Source organism: Aotus nancymaae, unplaced genomic scaffold (genome assembly GCF_030222135.1).
Source record: "Aotus nancymaae isolate 86718 unplaced genomic scaffold, 86718_ANA_hifiasm-v0.15.2.pri h1tg000028l, whole genome shotgun sequence".
NCBI classification, from domain to species: Eukaryota; Metazoa; Chordata; class Mammalia; order Primates; family Aotidae; genus Aotus; species Aotus nancymaae.
The window spans coordinates 12,603,651-12,622,947 of record NW_026988441.1 but is presented as its reverse complement, the minus strand read 5'-3'; the positions used below and the strand labels follow the sequence as shown (position 1 = coordinate 12,622,947).

Sequence of the window (19,297 nt, the reverse complement as noted above, 5' to 3'; positions counted from 1 at the left end):
CCTCATTTGTCCTGCTTCCCGCTCCATTGGCCGCCGCCCCCGCCCCGCCCCTCCCCCGCCGCCCCCGCCCCGCCGCCCCCGCCCCGCCCCTCCCCCGCCGCCCCGCCCCGCCGCCCCCGCCCCGCCCCTCCCCCGCCGCCCCCGCCCCGCCGCCCCCGCCCCGCCCCTCCCCCGCCGCCCCGCCCCGCCCCCGCCGCCGCGCGCCCCATTTCCGCCTCAGACCTTTGGAGGGGACCTGGGGGGCTCCCGGGGGATGCTGAAGAAAGAGGCCACTGGAAGACTTGGGCAGAGTTAGGAAAGGGGCCGGGGCCTAGGGCGTGGAGGGGAAGGGGGGTTCGGGCGCAAAACCAGTTTAGAACGTGGGCGGCTCAGCTAGAACGCAGGCGGCGTGCGATGGAGAACGCGGCGGGGAGGGCTCGGAGCGCGAGAAGTGAATACAAGTCCGGGAAGGAACGGAGAACATGGGAGGGGCCGTCGGGGACGCGAGCGGGGACCTGGAAGATGGGAGTGGTGGGGACTGGAATGAGGCGGGAGCGGCCGGGAGAGGGTGCAGGGTGGGAATTAGGGGAGGGGGTCGGATCGCTGGCCACGGCCTCCAAGGGCGGGGGTCCGGGAAGGCGAGCGGGCGGCATCCCCCGAGGCAGAGAGTGCGGCCCCCGCCCCTAGCCACCGCCGCTGCCCGCTCCCAGACTCGCGCCCCCCGCGCGTCCACTCTGATTTCTCGGCCCATTTTTCTTCCTCTCCTGTCACTCCGGCGCTCGCCCTCCCGCCGCCGTCCGCCCCGCCGCGCTCCGCTTCCCGCGGGAACCCCCGCTGCAGCCAGCCCCTGGGGCGCAGCCGGCTCCGCACAGCAGCCACCCACCGCCACCGCGCCTGGCCCCGCTCAGTCCCAAACAGGAACACCTACTCCCCCAAGTCGGCCACCCACAAATGGACGGTCACCCACAAATTGACCGTCCCTCCGAACGACCCCAGGAGGGGCCCAGCCTTGGGGGGTAGCACCAGTATTGGCTCCCCGAGGGCTGGGACTAGATCCCTAGGACCACAGGACCCTAGTCTGAGATTCCCCTAAAGGAGGCATGTAGATACCCATAAACCAGGCCTGCGAACCCCTCCCCTCCCTCCGAAGCACCCCCATGGACTGGAGACCCCTGGGATCAGATCTAGACATGGGCCTGGATCACCCCAGGTCGCTTGAGTGGCTACTCAGACTCAAACACAGAAGGTGGTAACCCAGCCTAGCCCCAGACACCCCAAAATCTGGGACCCAGTTCCATCCACCCCCAAACAAGTCCTCCAACCCAAAACATTCAGAGAATTAGGGAAATGGACCTTAGCTCAGTTACCCCAAAATAAGCATGGGTAACTCCACAAGCCCCCTTAAACTAGGCATTTATTCCCCATACTGTCACCCCGAAATTAGACGTTGTGGCCCCAAATTTGGCACATCTAAACTAGGCTTTCCTCATTGAACCTCATCAGGAGCCCAAAATGAACCACCAACGTTCTAGAAAAATAGGCCCCAGCTGCTGTCACCCCACTCAGCATGTTACCCCATGCTCAATACATACAAACTAGAAAATGGGACTGAAAGTCAGACACCCCTAAACTGGGCAACCCCAAACCTGACAACTGGATCCTCAGACTCAAGTCAAAATGAGAATCTGGGCCCCACCCAACCTAAGACTCCCCCAGACTAGACATCTGGCTCCCCAGACTCAGTTTCCACTAAACCAAGGAAACTCAGAAATACCCTAGCAAGTCACCTTAACACTAGTCATGTGACTCTCTAGCATCACCCCCAAACCTTGCATCCAGACCCAATCATTGGTCAGCCTAACTGATGCATGTGGACAACCAAGTTTTTGTTTTGTTTTTTTTTTAAGACGGGGCCTTGCTCTATTGCCCAGCCTGGAGATGGAGTGGCATGATTTCGGCTTACTGTAGCCTCAACCTCCCAGGTTCAAGTGATCCTCCTGCCTCAGCCTCTCAAGTAACTGGGACTACAGGCACAAGCCACCATGCCTGGTCAACAACCAGATTTTGTAGCCCCCCAAGTTGGCACCTCGAATTCTAGCATCACCTGCCCTTACAATACACATCTGAGCTTTCACCCCCACTCATAAGAGTTAGGGACCCCTGTAAGTTACCCCACAAACTCAGCATCTAGCATCCCAACCTCAGCTACTCCCAAAGTTAGGAGGACTCTGTGACACTGAAGCTCAGATCTCCAAACTATCCCTCTTGTCTCCAAACTCCAACTTCAGTTACTCTACACTGATCATTAGCACCCCATAGGCTGTTACCCTAAGAACTAGGCAAGTCAAGAACCCCCAAATCAGGTGTGTGGAGCTGACTCTCAAGGTCAGTCTTCCTCATCCAAACACCGGGAAGCCCATAATCAAGAGAGACCCAAACGTGGGATTTAGGGTGCCTGCCTCAAACACCCTCATAGTAGGTTGAATGGTGGCCCCCCAAAAAGGTATGTCCACATCCTAACCCCAGAACCTGCTAATGTGACCTTTAGAGTCTGTGCAGATGCAATTAAATGAAGCCTCTTGAGATGGGATTATCTGGGGTTGCCCAGGTGGGCCCTCAATCCACTGCTAAGGGACCTGATAAGACACAAGAAGAAGCTGGATGTGGTGGTTTACGCCTGTAATCCCAGCACTTTGGGAGGCTGAGGCAGGAGGATCCCTTGAGCCCAGGAGTTGGAGGCCAGCCTGAGTAGCATACCAAGACCTCACCTCTACAAAAAATAAAATTAGCCACACGGCACTCCTTAGTCCCAGCTACTCGGGAGGCTGAGATGGGAGGATCACTTGAGCCTGGGAGATCAAGCTTGTAGTGAGCTGTGGTGATATCAATGTACTCGGGTCTGGGCGATCGTGAGACCCCGTATCCAAAAAAAAAAAAATAGATCCCCAATTTAAGCCACTCCTAAACTAGACATTGAGGCTCCCCCAGGATCTGAGTCTCTGTGTCAGTCTACCCCGAACCAGGTATCTGGGTGATTAGCCTCAGACACTCCCACACTAAGGAACAACACCCCAAATTCCATCACCCCAAACTAGGTACAAAGATCTACAAACCCAACCGGGCGAGGTGGCTCATGCCTGTAAGCCCACCACTTTGGGAGACTGAGGCGGGCTGATCTTGAGGTCAGCAGTTTGAGACCAGCCTGACCAACATGGTGAAACCCCATCTCTATTAAAAATAAAAAAATTCGCCAGGCATGGTGGCTCGCACCTGTAATCCCAGCTACTCAGGAGGCTGAGGCAGGAGAATCATTTGAACCCGGGAGGCGGAGGTTGTGGTGAGCCAAGATCGCGCCACAGCACTCCAGCCTGGGCAACAGAGCAAGACTCTGTCTCAAAAAAAAAAAATCTGCAAACCCTGGCAACTAGGTCTTGCGAGTCAGTGACCCCCAAAGTATATATAAATGTTAGGAACTCACAACTAGTAGCCCTCAAACCAGACATCTGGTTGCCTTCTCTTAACCCCCCAAAGATGGGCTTCTGTGACACCCCCAGGAGGCATCTGATGACACAACCCCAGTGTGGCACTGTACCTGCCAAGGGACATCTGGGCCCCAGCTGTCACTCCAAATTGGTGTTTGGGCTCTCAGATGGTCATCCCAACCTCAGCATCTGGGCAGCCGGCATTACATACCCCTAAACTAGACATCTGAATGTTTTGCCACAGCTACCCACAAACTATGGGTTTTTTTTTTTTTTGGAATTTGAGCCACAAATTTGGGCTCTGAAGCCCCCCAGCCTCAGAACCTTCTAACTGAACACCATGGTAAGTCACCTCTATTTTGGATTTAGGGCCCCAGCCTTAATCGGTTCCCAAATTAGAATACAAGCCCACAGTCCAGGCACGGTGGCTCATACCTATAATCCCAGCACTTTGGGAGGCCAAGGCAGGCAGATTGCCTGAGCTCAGGAGTTCAAGAGCAGCTTGGGCAACACAGTGAAACCTCGTCTCTACTAAAATACAAAAAATTAGCCAGGAGTGTAATCCCAGCTACTTGGGAGGCTGAGACAGGAGAATCACTTGAATCTGGGAGGCAGAGTTTGCAGTGAGCCGAGCTGGTGCCACTGCACTCCAACCTGGGCAACAGAGTGAGACTCCATCTCCAAAAAAAAAGAATACAGACCCACAGTTTCACTCACCCCTAAATTAACCTTTAGGGCCTCCTGGTCAGCAAAACCACAGTGAGTCACTCTCAAAATAGGCATCTGAGCTCCACAGCCAGTCACCCACACACTTTGCATATAGCCTCTCAGTCTCAGACGACCCCAAAACCAGGGCTTGGGGCACCCAGACTCAGTGACCCCAACACTAGGCAAGTGAGCTCTAAACCTCAGTCAGCCCTACGGTGATCAGTAGGACCCCCAAATCAACATGTGGACTGCCAATGTGGTCACCGCTAAACCTCAAAACCAGTCACCCTAGACTTGACACCTGAGTCTGTGAACTGGCCTCAAATGTAACAGGTGAAATGCCGCAGGAAGTCACTTCTAATCTAGACAGTTGACCCCCCAACCCATCACCACTAATGTGGGCGTCAGTAGCCCCCATCCCCAGCCTCAGTGATGAAGCCACACAACTGCAGACATCTAGAGCCGGTGTTAGGTGTGCCAAAACAGGGACAAGGGCTCACAGGCACCCAGAGCTGAGCAGGAGGAACTCTAGGCACCCCAAATTCAGGATCTTGAGCCCCAGTATCTGTCTTCTCAAAGTGAGAATCTGAGTCCTCAGTTTTGGTCACCCATAAACAATACATCTTGACCACCACAACCAACCATTTTCCCCCAAATGAGGTGTTTATTTGGAGATATGTTCTTGCTCTGTCGCCCAGGCTGGAGTGTAGTGGTACAATCATGGCTTCCTGCAGCCTCAAACTCCTGGGCTCAAGAGGTCCTCCCTTAACCTCCCGAGTAGCTGGGACTGCAGACTGCAGGCAGTTGCCACCGTGACCAGCTAATTTTTTTGTTTTTTGTTGTAGAGATGGGGTCACACTATGTTGCCGAGGCTGGTCTCGACTTCCTAAAAGACTCGAGATCCTCCCATCTCGGTGGGACTAGCTTGGACTACAGGTATGTGCCACCATGCCCAGCTAGTTTTTTTTTGTTGTTGTTTGTTTTTTTAAGATGGAGTTTTGCTCTTGTTGCCCAGGCTTGAGTGCAATGGTGTGATCTTGGCTCACCGCAACCTCCGCCGCCTGGGTTCAAGCAATTCCCCTGCCTCAGCCTCTTGAATAGCTGAGATTACAGGCATGCGCCACCACACCCGACTAATTTTGTATTGTTAGTAGAGATGGGGTTTCTTCATGTTGGTCAGGCTGGTCTTGAACTCATGACCTCAGGTGATCTGCTCGTCTCAGCCTCCCAAAGTGCTGGGATTACAGGCATGAGCCACTGTGCCTGGCCTCGCTCAGCTAGTCTTTTTTTTTTTTTCTTTTTTCCTTTTTTTTTTTTCAGCTAGTCTTTTTAATTTCTTTTCTTTTTTTTTTTTTTTTTTTTTGGAGATAGGGTCTTGCTCTGTCACCAGGCTGGAGTGCAGTGGCATAATCTCAGTTCACTGCAACTTCCACCTCCCGGGTTCAAGTGATTCTCCTGCCTCAGCCTCCCAGGTAGCTGGGATTACAGGCACCTGCCAGCGTGCCCAAGTTTTGTATTTTTAGTAGAGATAGGGTTTCACCATGTCAGCCAGGCTGTTCTTGAACTGGTGACCTCAGGCGATCTGCCCGCCTCTACCTCCCAAAGTGTTGGGATTACAGGTGTGAGCCACTCCACCCAGCTCAGACTAGGCTTTAGACCCACAGGATCCTCCTGTGTCCAAAAAAGGGCAGCCGGGTCTCCAGAGCCAGAAACCCCAAGGTTACCTGTGCCCACAATGACCCTTAGGCCAGGCATTAGAGCCCCAGTTTCCATCTTCCCCCAACTAGGGGTCTCTATCACTGCCACCCACAGGTGTGGACGTGCCTTGAAAACACTGGCCCTTCATGTCATAGCCATGATGCGCCCCTCCAGTAGGCCTTGAGTCCTGGGACTCTGACCTCTTGACACCTTCGTTCCAAATGCCCACACTCCCAGCTTCAGTGACCTGCACACAAAGCTCCACACTGCTGGCCACACTCACTGAGAGACCCCACACTTGGGTTCAGGAAACGCTTGACTCAGTTGTCCCAGGAACACTCAGGCACCAGCACTCTGGACTCTGCACCCCAAGCTAGAGGACTGAAATGACAGCTCCTGCCACCCCTAACCAAAACAGGTGCTCTTCAGCCTCATCCCTCCAGCTGCACAACTGCGCCCCCAGTCTCTGTCCCCCAAGCCAGGCAGCCTCTGCCCCTAGAACTGGGAAACTGTATCCCCATCTGTGTTACCCCAGTGCAGGGACTTGACTTCTGGTCTCATCACCACAAACTAGACCACTGATCCCAGTCTCGGCCTCCCCCAAATGGACAACTGAACCCCAATCACTGTCAGCCCAAACTGGACAAAAGGACCCCACTGTCACCCCAAACTAGAAAACAAGACCAGTAGTCTCTTGTCACCCCATACATGACAGGGATGAATCTGGCACATCAAGATAGACAACAAGACCTAAACTGTCACCACAAATTAGCAAGCTGATGAACCCAGGAATTTGAGAGCAGCCTGGGCAACATAGTGGGACCCTGTCTCTAACAAATTAGCTGGGCATGGTGGCACATGCCTGTAGCTCCAGGAGGCCTAGGTGGGACCTGACCCTGGAGAGGTCATGGCCGCAGCGAGCCATGATTGCGCCACCTCACTCCAGCTTGGGCAACAGAGTAAGACCCTGTCTCTAAAATAAAATAAAATAGGCCAGGCACGGTGGCCTATTACCCGCTGCTCGAGAGGCTGAGGCAGGAGAACGGCTTGAATCCGGGAGGTGGAGCTTGCAGTGAGCCGAGATCACGCCACTGCACTATAGCCTGGGCGACAGAGCAAGACTCTGTCTCCAAAATAATAATAATAATAAAAATAAAATTACCTCTGCCTGGGCGAGGTGGCTGACGCCTGTAATCCCTGCACTCTGGGAGGTCAAGGCGGGTGGATCACCTGAGGTCAGGACTTTGAGACCAACTTGGCCAACTGGGAGAAACCCCATCTCTACTAAAAATACAACAGATTAGCTGGGTGTGGTGGTGTGTGCCTGTAATCCCAGCTACTCAGGAGGCTGAGGCAGGAGAATTTCTTGAACCCAGGAGGCAGAGGTTGCAGTGAGCAGAGATCACACCACTGCACTCCTGCCTGGGCAACAAGAGCAAAACTCAATCTCAAAAAACAAAAATTACCTCATAGGCATTAAAATGGCCATTATCACAAGACAACCAGACCCCAGTCTCTGTCACCCCAGATATATCGAGGGACCCTAATCTCTGGACCCTAATCTCTGTCCCACAGAACTAGGCAACTGGACCTCCAGAGTCTATGAGCTCACATGTCCCCTGGTCTCTGTTTTGTCCCCACAAACAAAACTATAAAACCAAACCCTCCATCTCTGTTACCCTGAATACATCGCCCTGGGACCCAGTCTCTGTCTCATAGTCCTGGACAACTGACCCCCAGACGCTGCCACCCCAAACAGGACAACTGTACATCTAGGCTCTGTCACCCCACATTGAGCAACACGTTGCATAAAACGTGAGCTCACACTAGCGATCTGGGCCCGCAGCCCCATTAATCTCCAGCTGGTGGAGCAGCCTCCATCCAGTCTGTCTCCTAAACTAGATGGCCAGACCCCTGGTCCCACTCACGCCAAATGAGGCAAGCTAACTTCCATTTTGCGTCACCCTAAACTAGACCCTGGTACCCCTGTCATTTCATCCCACCCTGGACAACCGATTCCTAATCTCTGTCATTACAAACTAGGCAGCTAACCTCCGAGTCCCTGTCACCCGAAATTCAGCTTCCCAGTCTTTGTGCCCCAAGCTAGGTCCTGGGATCCCAGTCTTTATCCCACAAAATTAGAAACCAGAGCCCCCTGTTTTAGTCACTCCAATCTAGGCAAAAAAACCTCCATTTCTGCTTTTTTTTTCCTTTTTCAAGACTCATAGTTTCACCCAGGCTGGAATACAGTGGTGCGATCATAACTCATGGCAGCCTGGACCTTCTGGGCTCACGTGATCCTCCCACCTCAGCTTCCTGAGTAGCTGGGACTACAGGCCCGCACCACCATGACCAGCTGATTTATTTTTATTTATTAATTATTATTATTATTTTGAGACGGAGTTTCGCTCTTGTCACCCAGGCTGGAGTGCAATGGCGCAATCTCGGCTCACCGCAACCTCCACCTCCTGGGTTCAGGCAATTCTCCTGTCTCAGCCTCCTGAGTAGCTGGGATTACAGGCGCGCGCCACCATGCCCAGCTAATTTTTTGTATTTTTAGTAGAGACGGGGTTTCACCATGTTGACCGGGATGGTCTCGATCTCTTGACCTCATGATCCACCCGCCTCGGCCTCTCAAAGTGCTGGGATTACAGGCGTGAGCCACCGCGTCCAGCCCTATTTATTATTATTTTTTTGAGACGGAATCTCACTCTGTCGCCCAGGCTGGAGTACAGTGGCGCGATCTCGGCTTACTGCAACCTCCATCTCCCAGATTCAAGCAATTCTCCTGCCACAGCCTCCCAAGTAGCTAGGATTACAGGCATGTGCCACCATGCCTGGCTAATTGTTGTATTTTTAGTAGAAATGGGATTTCACCATGTTGGTCAGGCTGGTCTCCAACTCCTGACCTCATGATCTGCCCGCCTCAGCCTCCCAAAGTGCTGGGATTACAGGTGTGAGACACCGCGCTCAGCCATTTTTATTTTTTATTGAGACAGGGTCTTGCTATGTTTCCCAGGCTAACTCCCACTTCTGTCGTCCCAAACTGGACATCTGGACCCCTGATCTCAGCACCTCATACTATCCAACCAGATCCCAGTCTGTTACCCCAGCTAGGCAGACAGACCCCTAGTGGCTGCAGCCTCAAGCTAGCCAACTGGTTGCCCCAGGTATTCCACCCCAAACCGAGGACCTGACCCCCAGGGCTTTGGTCATCACTTCAAATTAGATGACCAGTCCTTTGGTCTCTGTAACCCCAAACCAGACAATTGGACTGGTGGCCTCTGGCACCAAAGTGAGATAACCAGACCTCGAGTCTCAGACACCCCAGTGGAGTTCACCGGATCCCCAGTTACTGCTGCTCTAAAGTGGTCATCAAACCCTCAGTCTGGTACCCCAAACCCTAAATTTCAGTCTCAACCCAGTGTCACCTCAAAAGAGCCGAGATCCCGCATCCAATACCCCTAAGGAGGGGCCAGGACTCCCAGTCTTGGTCATGAGAAACTAGACAATCAGAACACAGTCTTTCACCCCAAACAGACCTTAGAATCTCAGCCCCCATCACCCCAACTTAGACAAGAACATCAGTCTCTGCCACCTCCAACAACTCTGGTTCCTGTCACCTCAACCAGACAGAAGTCTCTAATCTGTCACTTAAAGTTTGAGAACTGGGCTGGGCACAGTGGCTCACGTCTGTAATCCTAGCGCTTTAGGAGGCCAAGGTGGGCGGATCACCTGAGGTCAGGAGTTCAAGACCAGCCTGACCAACATGGTGAAACTCCATCTCTACTAAAAGTACAAAAAATTAGCCGGGTGTGGTGGCGCACACCTGTAATCCCAGCTACTCAGGAGACTGAGGCAGGAGAATCCCTTGAACACAGGAGGTGGAGGTTGCAGTGAGCCGAGATCATGCCACTGAAATCCAGCCTGGGAGACGGAGCAAGAATCCATCTAAAAAAAAAAAAAAAACTGAGAACTGAACCCGCTGCATTTTTCCTTTTTAAAGACAGGGACTCCCAGGCTGGAGTGCAGTATCATTATCCTAGCTCACTGCAGCCTCAGACCCTTGGATTCGAGTGACCCTTCCATCTCAGCCTCCCCAGTAGCTGGAGCCACAGGCATGTACCACAATGCCCAGCTAATTTTTTATTTTTTGTAGAGACGGGACTTCATTTTATTAGCCAATCTCCTTTCAAACTCCTGGCTTCAGGCAATCCTCCCACCTCAGCCTCTCAAACAGATCTCCAATTACTGTTACCCCAAATCAGAAACTGAAGCCCAGGCTATATCACCAAACAAGACAACCAAATTCCCAATCTGTCACCTCCAACCAGCCAGCTGGATCCCAGACTCTGTTACCAAATTAGACATGAGATCCTTGGTCTCTGTCCCCTTGATGAGACACCAAGCCCTCCAATTTCTCCTACCCCAAACCAAACCAGAGAAATGGGACCCTAGTTTTTTTGTTTTTATTAGTTATTTATTTTTGAGAATGAGTTTCGCTCTTGTTGCCCAGGCTGGAGTGCAATGGCACAATCTCGGCTCACTGCAACCTCCGCCTCCTGGGTTCAAGTGATTCTCCTGCCTCAGCCTCCCGAGTAGCTGAGATTACAGGCACGAGCCACCACACCTGGCTAATTTTGTATTTTTAGTAAAGGCAGAGTTTCTCCATGTTGGTCACACTGGTATTGAACTTTCAACCTAAGGTGATCCACCCTCCTTGGTCTCCTGAAGTGCTGGGATTACAGGCATGAGCCACTGTGCCTGGCCTTGGTTTTTTATTTATTGAATTAATTTATTTATTTCTATTTTTATTTATTTATTTTTGAGATGAAGTCTGTCACCAGGCTGGAGTACAGTGGCACGACCTTGGCTCACTGCAACCTCCGCCTCCTGGGTTCAAGCAATTCTCCTGCCTCAGCCTCCCAGAGTAGCTGGGACTACAGGCACATGCCACCACGCCAAGCTAACTTTTGTATTTTTAATAGAGATGGGGTTTCACCATGTTGGCCAGAATGGTTTCAATCTCTTGACCTCATGATCTGCCCGCCTTGGCCTCCCAAAGTGCTGGAATTACAGGCGTGAGCCACCGCATCCAGTGTTTTTTGCTTTTTTTGAGACAGGATATCACCATGTTGGCCAGGCTGGTCTCAAACTCCTGCTTAGGTTATCCACCCACCTCGGCCTCCCAAAGTGCTGATTACAGGCATGAGCCACCGCACCTGGTCTTTTTTTTTTTTTTTTTAATGGAGTCTCACTATGCTGCCCAGGCTGGTCTTGAACTCCTGGGCTCCAGTGATCCTCTCATCTTGTCCTTCCAAAGTGCTGGAATTACAGGCATGAACTGCCACATCTGGCCCCAGGAGCCTAGTTTTGATCAACCCAGATGGAAGTTTCTGGTCTTAGCATTTCAATAACAACACCAGAATTGAGACCTGTAGCCAGTTGCCTTCAGAATAGGCCATTGGCCTGAGTATCAACCTCCCCCTGACCCACAGCTCCAGCCCACTGCCTCAGTGATTTAAGAACTGGGTGCTTGGGTCCTTGACGTCAGTAGCCTCCAAGCAAGACATCTCAACCATATTCACTGCAAGCTCAGCGATGTAGACTGAACCTAGCATCTACCCACCAACATGGGCACAGACACTCAGTCTCGCTGGGGGGAATACTGACATTGAGGTCAACAAACGAACGCCCTCTGCTACTCCAAAATTGGGATTGGAACCCTGGCCTCTGAGTAGGACCAGGTGACCTGACTTGGGTGGGGGCACTCCAGGTCCCCGCCGTGCCTGGTCCCCTAGGATGTGTCCATCTCTGGCTCCCTCCCTGGTGGAAGCATTTGTCTGCCCTCTGGTGGCAGATTCTGGAAGTGCACTCTGGTGTGGACGCAGATACTCAGGCCCCCTGGTCTTCCCATCTTGTGGAAAGCCTGAAACCTGGGAGTCTTCCTGCTTCCTCCCACTCAGCTCCCACGCAGGTCAGCCACCAAGACCTGTCCTTCAACCTCCTGAATCTCTTCACTGTCCCGCCTCTCCACACCACTTCCCTGCTGGGATCTTCTCCAGGATCATCCTCCCTGGTCTCACTCCCTCTAGCCCATCTCTCACACAACCTCAAGAATAATTTCTTCCTTCCTTCCTTCTTCCTTCCTTTCCTTTTTCCCTTCCTTTCCCTTCCCCCTTCCCTTCCTCCTTCCTTTCCTTCCTTTCTTTTTCTTTCTTTTCTTTCCCTTCCTTTCTCTCTGGTTGCCCAGGCTGGAGTGCAGTGGTGCTCAGGTGATTCTCCCAGCTCACCCTTCCAAGTAGCTGGGACCACAAGTGTGTGCTACTGTGCCCAGCTAATTTTTGTATTTTTAGTATAGACGGAATTTTGCCATGTCATCCAGGCTGGTCTCAAACTCCTGGGCTCGAGCGATCCTTCCGTGCCAGCCATTTTTATTTTTTTATTGAGACAGGGTTTCACTATGTTGCCCTATCAAAGTGCTCAACTCAGCCTCCCAAAGTGCTGGCATTACCGGCGTGAGCCACCATGCCCGGCCTCCAGAGGGATAGTTCTAACATTCACACTTAACCCTGCCTCTTCCCTGTTCAACGTCCTTCTATGGTTTCACATGTTAAGGCAAAATCCAAAGACCTTAGCATGGCCCACAGGTCCTGCGTGATCTGGCCCCCAATTGTCCTCCCCAACATGGTCTCTGGGGCTGGCCAGGAGCTCTGCCCTGTCATCAAGCAGATCTGACCTCACGGCCTCTGCACCTGCTGTTCCCTCTGGCTCCAACATTCTTCCCCAAGACCTACTCCGAGGGCCAAGCAGCCCCTCAATCCCCAGCAAGGCCCTGCCCACTGAGCAGCTCTCGTCTCAAGCGGTCTCCTTTGTTTGGGTCTGGAGCGTTTACCACTCTTCTCCCTGAGTGTCCTGATTGTTGTTGTTGTTTTGAGACAGAATCTCACTCTGTCGCCCAGGCTGGAGTGCAGTGGTGTGATCTCAGCTCACTGCAACCTCCACCTCCCGGATTCAAGTGATTCTCCTGCCTTAACCTACCGAGGAGCTGGGATACAGGGACCCACCACCATGCCCAGCTAATCTTTAATTTTTAGTAGAGATGGTTTCACCATATTGGTCAGGCTGTTCTCGAACTCCTGACCTCAGGTGATCTGCCTGCCTCGGCCTCCCAAAGTGCTGAGATTACAGGCATGAGCCACTGCACCCAGCCCCTTGTTGGTGGTTCTATATGTGTTTCCTGCATGTCTCCTACTGAATGTGAGTTCGCAGATGGCAGGGCCTTGTCTGTTTCCAGCACTGCCATTTCCCCAGCATCTAAGCCAGTGTGTCCAATAGAAACAGAATACAAGTCATAGAGGTCACTTGCAGTTTTCTTTATCTTTTTTTTTTTTTTGAGATGGAGTCTCGCTCTGTCACCCAGGCTGCAGTGCAGTGGTGTGATCTTGGCTCACTGCAACCTCTGCCCCCAGGTTCAAGCAACTCTCCTGCCTCAGCCTCCCAGGTAGCTGGGATTACAGGCATGCGCCACTATGCCCAGCTAATTTTTGTATTTCTAGTGGAGATGGGGTTTTGCCATGATTGCCAGGCTGGTCTCAAACTCCTGACCTCAGGTGATCCACCCATCTCGGCCTCCCAAAGTGCTGGGATTACAGACATGAGCCATTGTGCCTGGGCTAACTTGCAATTTTCTATTTAATCTGCACACACCCCCCTCTCCCCTACCCCGGCTTCTTTTGAGACAGGGTCTCACTTTCACCCAGGCTGGAATGCAGTGGTGGTGCAATCTCGGCCCACTGCAGCCTTGACCTCCTGGGCTCAAGCAATCCTCTCACCTTAGCCTCCCAAGTAGCGGGGACCACAGGCATGTGCCATCACACCTGGATAATTTTTGTATTTTTTGTAGTGACAGGGTCTTGCCACATTGCCCACGCTGGTCTCAAAGTCCTGAGCTCATGCAGTCCACCCACCTTGGCTTCCCAAAGCGCTGGGATTACAGGCAGGAGCCACCGCTGCCCTTTTTTTTTTAAATTATTATTTTTAGAGATGGGGTTTCTCTGTGTTGCCCAGGCTGGAGTGCAGTGGTGCAGGCATGGCTCACTGCAGCACTGAAGTCCTGGGATCAAGTGATCCTCCCACTTCAGCCTCCCAAGTGGCTGGGACTACATGCCCGCACTACCATGCCCAGTTAATTTTTTTTTTTTCTCACTATATTATCCAGGCTGGTCTCAAACTCCAGCTCAAGCAATCCTCCCACCTTGGCCTCCCAAAGTAAGTGTTAGGATTACACAGGCATGAGCCACGGTGCCCAGCCTTAATCATATTTTTAAAATTAAGGCTGAGGCAGGCAGATCACAAGGTTGGGAAATCAAGACCATCCTGGCCAATATGGTGAGATCTTGTCTCTACTAAAGATACAAAAATTAGCCAGGTGTTAGTGGAAACCTGTAATCCCAACTAGTCGGGAGGCTGAGGCAGGAGAATCGCTTGAATCTGGGAGGTGAAGGTTACCGTGAGCCGAGATTGTACCATTGTACTCCAGCCTGGGCAACAGAGACTCTGTCTCAAAAAAATAAACAAGTAAACTGAGCGCAGTGGCTCACACCTGTAATCCCAGCACTTTGGGAGGCTGAGGCGGGTGGACTGCCTAAGGTCAGGAGTTCGAGACCAGCCTGGCCAACATAGTGAAACCCTGTCTCTACTAAAAATACAAATAATTAGCTGGGTGTGGTGGCAGGTGCCTGTAATCCCAGCTACTAGGGAGGTTGAGGCAGGAGAATTGCTAGAACCCAGGAGGCGGAGGTTGCAGTGAGCCGAGATTGTGCCACTGCACTCCAGCCTGGGCAACAAGAGTGAAACTCTGTCTCTAAATAAATAAAAATAAAAAATAAAGTCACTTCTCAGGCCCTCTGGCCACCTCCCTTGTTGTCTTCATCTGCCTGGCATGTTCCCTCCCAAGTGAGTTTTTCTCTTGTGAGTGTTCCCACGTGGCAGCCTCCACCTCACAATGAAAGGCAAACTGGACCGGGCACAATGGCTCATGCCTGTAATCCCAGTGCTTTGAGAGGCTGAGGCAGGAGGATGGCTTTAGCTCAGGAGTTTGAGACCAGCCCAGGCAACACAGTGAGACCCTGTCTAATGAAAAGTTAAAAAACAATTAGTGGGTGTGGTGGCGTGCACCTGTGGTCTCTGCTGCTCAGGAGGCTGAGGTGGGAGGATCACTTGAGCCAGAGAGGCGGATGCTGCAGTGAGCGGTGATCACGCCACTGCACGCCAGCCTGGCCCATAGAGCAAGACCCTATCTCAAAAAAGAAAAGGCAAGAGGCAAACTGGGCTGGACATAGTGGGTCACACCGGTAGTCCCAGCACTTTGGGAAGCTGCAGGGGGAGGATCGCTTGAGCCCAGGAACTGGAGACCAGGCTGGGAAACAAAGCGAAACCCTCTCACAAAAGCAAAGTGCATCTCTTTCATCTCATGCGGAGTAAAACCCAAAGCCTTCACCGTGTCCCGTAAGGCTCCCTGGCCTCCCACCCTGTCCCCCTTGCTCATCTGCTCCAGCCACACCTGCCTCCTGGCTGCCTTCACGCCTCCTGGCTGCTGCCATCTATCTCCCAGCTTATGCCCCTGTGGCTTCCTCTGCCCCCATCATTATTCCTCCAAAGGATCTGGGTTAGTCCTGCTCTCATCTCAATTTAGGTCTTTGATGAATGTCACGTCAGGGAGGCCTTTTCTGGCCACCCTCTTTAACCCGCAACTCACTCCAGAACTTTCTCTGTGTAGAAAAGAGTCAACATGGCAGGCTTCACCCCAGACTGCTGTCCTTAGACAGGCCTGGGTGCACAACCGGTGCTTGGCTGGGAACTTGGGTGTCAGGAGGGTTCTTCTCATTGCCTGATAAGAGTGGCTGACTGTATCTATCTAGGCTGTTTGTGCCAAGCACCGGCCTTCTTTCTGGGAGACTGGATTTTGGTATGTGTCAGAGAGAAGGTCCAAGAAACCGTCCCCATGAAACCAAGGTTGCTGAGGCTCTGATCAGAATGTCCCTGGCTGACATTTCTTTTTTTTTTTTTTTTTTTTGAGACGGAGTCTCGCTCTTGTTACCCAGGCTGGAGTGCAATGGCGCGATCTCGGCTCACCGCAACCTCCGCCTCCTGGGTTCAGGCAATTCTCCTGCCTCAGCCTCCTGAGTAGCTGGGATTACAGGCACGCGCCACCGTGCCCAGCTAATTTTTTTGTATTAATAGAGACGGGGTTTCACAATGTTGACCAGGATGGTCTCGATCTCTCGACCTCGTGATCCACCCGCCTCGGCCTCCCAAAGTGCTGGGATTACAGGCTTGAGCCACCGCGCCCGGCCCCTGGCTGACATTTCACACATGTCGCCATGATACACTGCTGGAGGAATTAGGTGTGCCCTCTGGAAGTGTATGCCAGGTTTCCCGAGTTCGCCACACGCACCTTTTCCTTTTGCTGACAGCTTCATATCCTTTGATGAGAGTAAATCAGAGCTATGAGTGTAACTGCATACTCAGCCCCAAGTCCTAGAGAAACATCAAACCTGGGGGTGGTCTCGGGGATGCCTGGCACACTGTCTTTCTCAACCCTTTTCTCCTCCTCAGCACTCACCACCATTGGACATCCCATAATATTTGACCTGTTTACCTTGTTGATCGTCTTGCCCACACCCCAGGCTCCACGCCAACCCTGGTCTCTGCACTATTCCCAGCTCCACCCACAGAGACCCACAGAAGATGCTGGGGGAGTATTTGCTGAATGACACCTGTAACAGCTTTATTTTCAAAGGCAGAATCCCTCCCCAGGCTTGTGATGGGGCAGCGCTGTGGGCCCAAGCAGCAGCAGACCTGTGCAGGACCGGGGTGGGCAGGGGCGGGGGGCGGCTGGCCGGGGAGGCCGGCAGGTCCCAGCAGCACCTCACACGGGTTCCATCTGCAGCTCCTCCCCGTCCATAGCCTCAATCTGGTGGAAGGCAGCGTGGGAGCCGATGACTACCAGGGTGGCTCCTGCAGGAAAGCCGGCAGCTCAGGGCCACGCTCCTGCACCTGGCCCCACCATCCACCCCAGCCGCTCAGACCCTGTACTCACCCAGCACCCAGAAGACGGCCGAGCCGGCACCAGCCAGCCAGAAGAAGGGGAAGGATATGCCTCCAGCCAGAGCGTACTGATGGGCTGGGCTCACTTCTCGGCCTGGGGGCAGACGGCATTGGGGCGCTGTTCCCACCCTCCATGCCCTCTCCCAGAGCAACACCTACTATCCCCCAACAATCTATACAGGCTCTAGGACCTTGGGATTGAATCCAAACTCCTCATGCCAAGGCCCTCCAGGTCCTGTTCACCTGCTGTCCCAACTCCCCTCCAGAACACAGCACACCATCCTCACCTGCCTCAGCCCCACCCTCTGCCCTCTGGTCCACATCCTCTAGAAAGCTCCTGGGATCCCAGCTTCCTGCTCCCCAGACTACTCTGCTCTTCTGCTGCAACCCTCACGCAGACCAGGGGTCTCAAACTGGTGGCCCGAGGGCCAAATCTGACCGGTGGATGCGTTTTTTGAGATGTTTTGCAAGAATGTGATTTGTGGCTGGCAAAGTGAATGATTTCACATAAAACTACCAACTTCAGGCTTCTCACAGAGGTATGGGAAATGGGGTCTGCACGCTCTGGTGACGGCGATCAGCTGAAGCCAAGTCATGGCTGTGCTTCAGGTGCTCCCTCCACCCGCCCCCTCCTCTGCCCCAGTCTGTCATACACATAACTTGCCGCGGGTCTACCTGACCATCCCATCCCAACTCCCTGACCGCACTCCAAACCTTGATTTTCCCCTGGGGGGAATTTCCCTGGCATTTTGTTTTCCCAGTGGTCCTTGGTACTAGTCTGGGAACCACATGAAACATACTCCTCAGTTTTCCTCTCTAAGTCTCAAGGTCTTTCTGGTCACATCCCAGAAAGCCAGAAAAGGGACGGGAACAAATCTAGACCAGTGTAAGGTCGCCACCTGGTGTCCAGTGTGGGCGCCTGCAGCTGATGCTTGCCGCAGAGAGCGGCGAGGGGAGGAGGGAGAGGGAAGGAGTCACGTGATTTGGAGAGAAGTAGGTTTAAGGCACAGCAGACAGGTGGAATCTGGGTTTGAGGAATTGCAATTTAGGGGGCCGAGACTCGGTGGGAGCATCTGTTTTGAGATATTAAGGGATCAGGTTTGGGGGACCCAGTCTACATCTAGGCTTGGGCCGACTTGGGTTTTGAAGGACTTGGGTTTGGGGTCTGAGGTCTGTAATTCCAGAAGACCAGGATGTGAGGGACCAAGGATTCATATGCGCAGGGGATTTCTCACCAAACAGCACAAGCTTGGACTGCAAGGTGCGCAGATAGAGAATGTAACAGGCGCCGAAAAAGACAGCCAGAGCCACCAGCAACATAGGGGATGTCACCCTGGAGGAGGAGTGCAGGGAGGCAGCAGTCAGGCAGCTGGGGCTAGGCCAGCCAGGGAGCCCTGGCCTTCTCCACCGGTGTGCGGCAAGCTACATCCTGGAGACCAGGGAGAGCCAGGTGACATTTAGTCACCCCGCATCCTGGCCAGGGTGGTGATGGGGTAGTGACTTGGCCCTTTAGTAACAAGGTAGGTCTAGCAGAGCCAATCCTTGGGGGCGGGGCCTGGGCGGTGAGAGGAGGGGCCTGGGCGGTGAGAGGAAGAACGGGGCGGTGGGGGCGGGGCCTGAGCCGGGAGAGGAGGGGTCTAGCCGGGGAGGGAGAGTGCGGGTGTGGGGCCCGGAAGGCACTCACACGCAGTACAGGATAAGGCCCAGGAAAACGAACACATAGTTGCTCTGGTAGTACTCCACATTGCGTACGAGGCGCTGGCACAACTCGCCCAGATTGCGGGGCCGTGAGAAGCGCTGCTGGTCCACGAAGGTCCCCCAGGGCCGGATGGTCGCCCGACGCCGCTCCAGCCACTCCCGGCCTGCACCAGAGGGGATCAGCTTCGGCAGCAAGGTCCTGCGAGGGGCGGGGCTGGGTCAGTGGTGGACCGGGATGGAGGCCCAGATCCCCGCGCAATAAGGGGGCTAAGCCTGGACTCCCTCCCGGGACTCCAGACTCCTGGCCCGCAGAGGGAAAGGGGGCTAAGGGTTCAGACTCCAGGGTCCCAGAAGAGGAGACCGGGGACCAAGACTTCGGCGTCTCGGGGCTGGGACTCCGGGAACTCAAGGGAGGAGAGGGCAGGGGGCCGGGACTCCGGGTGTCAGGTCCATGGGGCTAGAGCCGGCTCGCTCACGTGGCGCTCAGCCCTTCCGCCTCGGCATCCTTCTGCTGGTCCTTCGGGGCTGCCATGTCTGCGTCGTGAGGGGTAGAGCTGCGGTAACTAGCCCGGTACCCTGCAGACCCTGCCGGCACCGCCTGAGTCCGGCCCCACCCTGCG

At 53.6% G+C, this 19,297-nt stretch overlaps 1 protein-coding gene across 1 annotated transcript; it reads right to left on the bottom strand.

Moving 5' to 3' along the window:
• Positions 1–16,223: 16,223 nt before the first annotated feature.
• RABAC1 (Rab acceptor 1) lies at positions 16,224–19,297 on the bottom strand. The gene is made up of 5 exons (XM_012461534.2): positions 19,154–19,297; positions 18,664–18,876; positions 18,215–18,312; positions 16,972–17,073; positions 16,224–16,889 (listed from the first exon to the last, which is right to left on the bottom strand). Exons 1-5 carry the CDS (start codon positions 19,207–19,209, stop codon positions 16,801–16,803), a joined length of 558 nt encoding a protein of 185 aa, XP_012316957.1. The 5' UTR covers positions 19,210–19,297; the 3' UTR covers positions 16,224–16,800.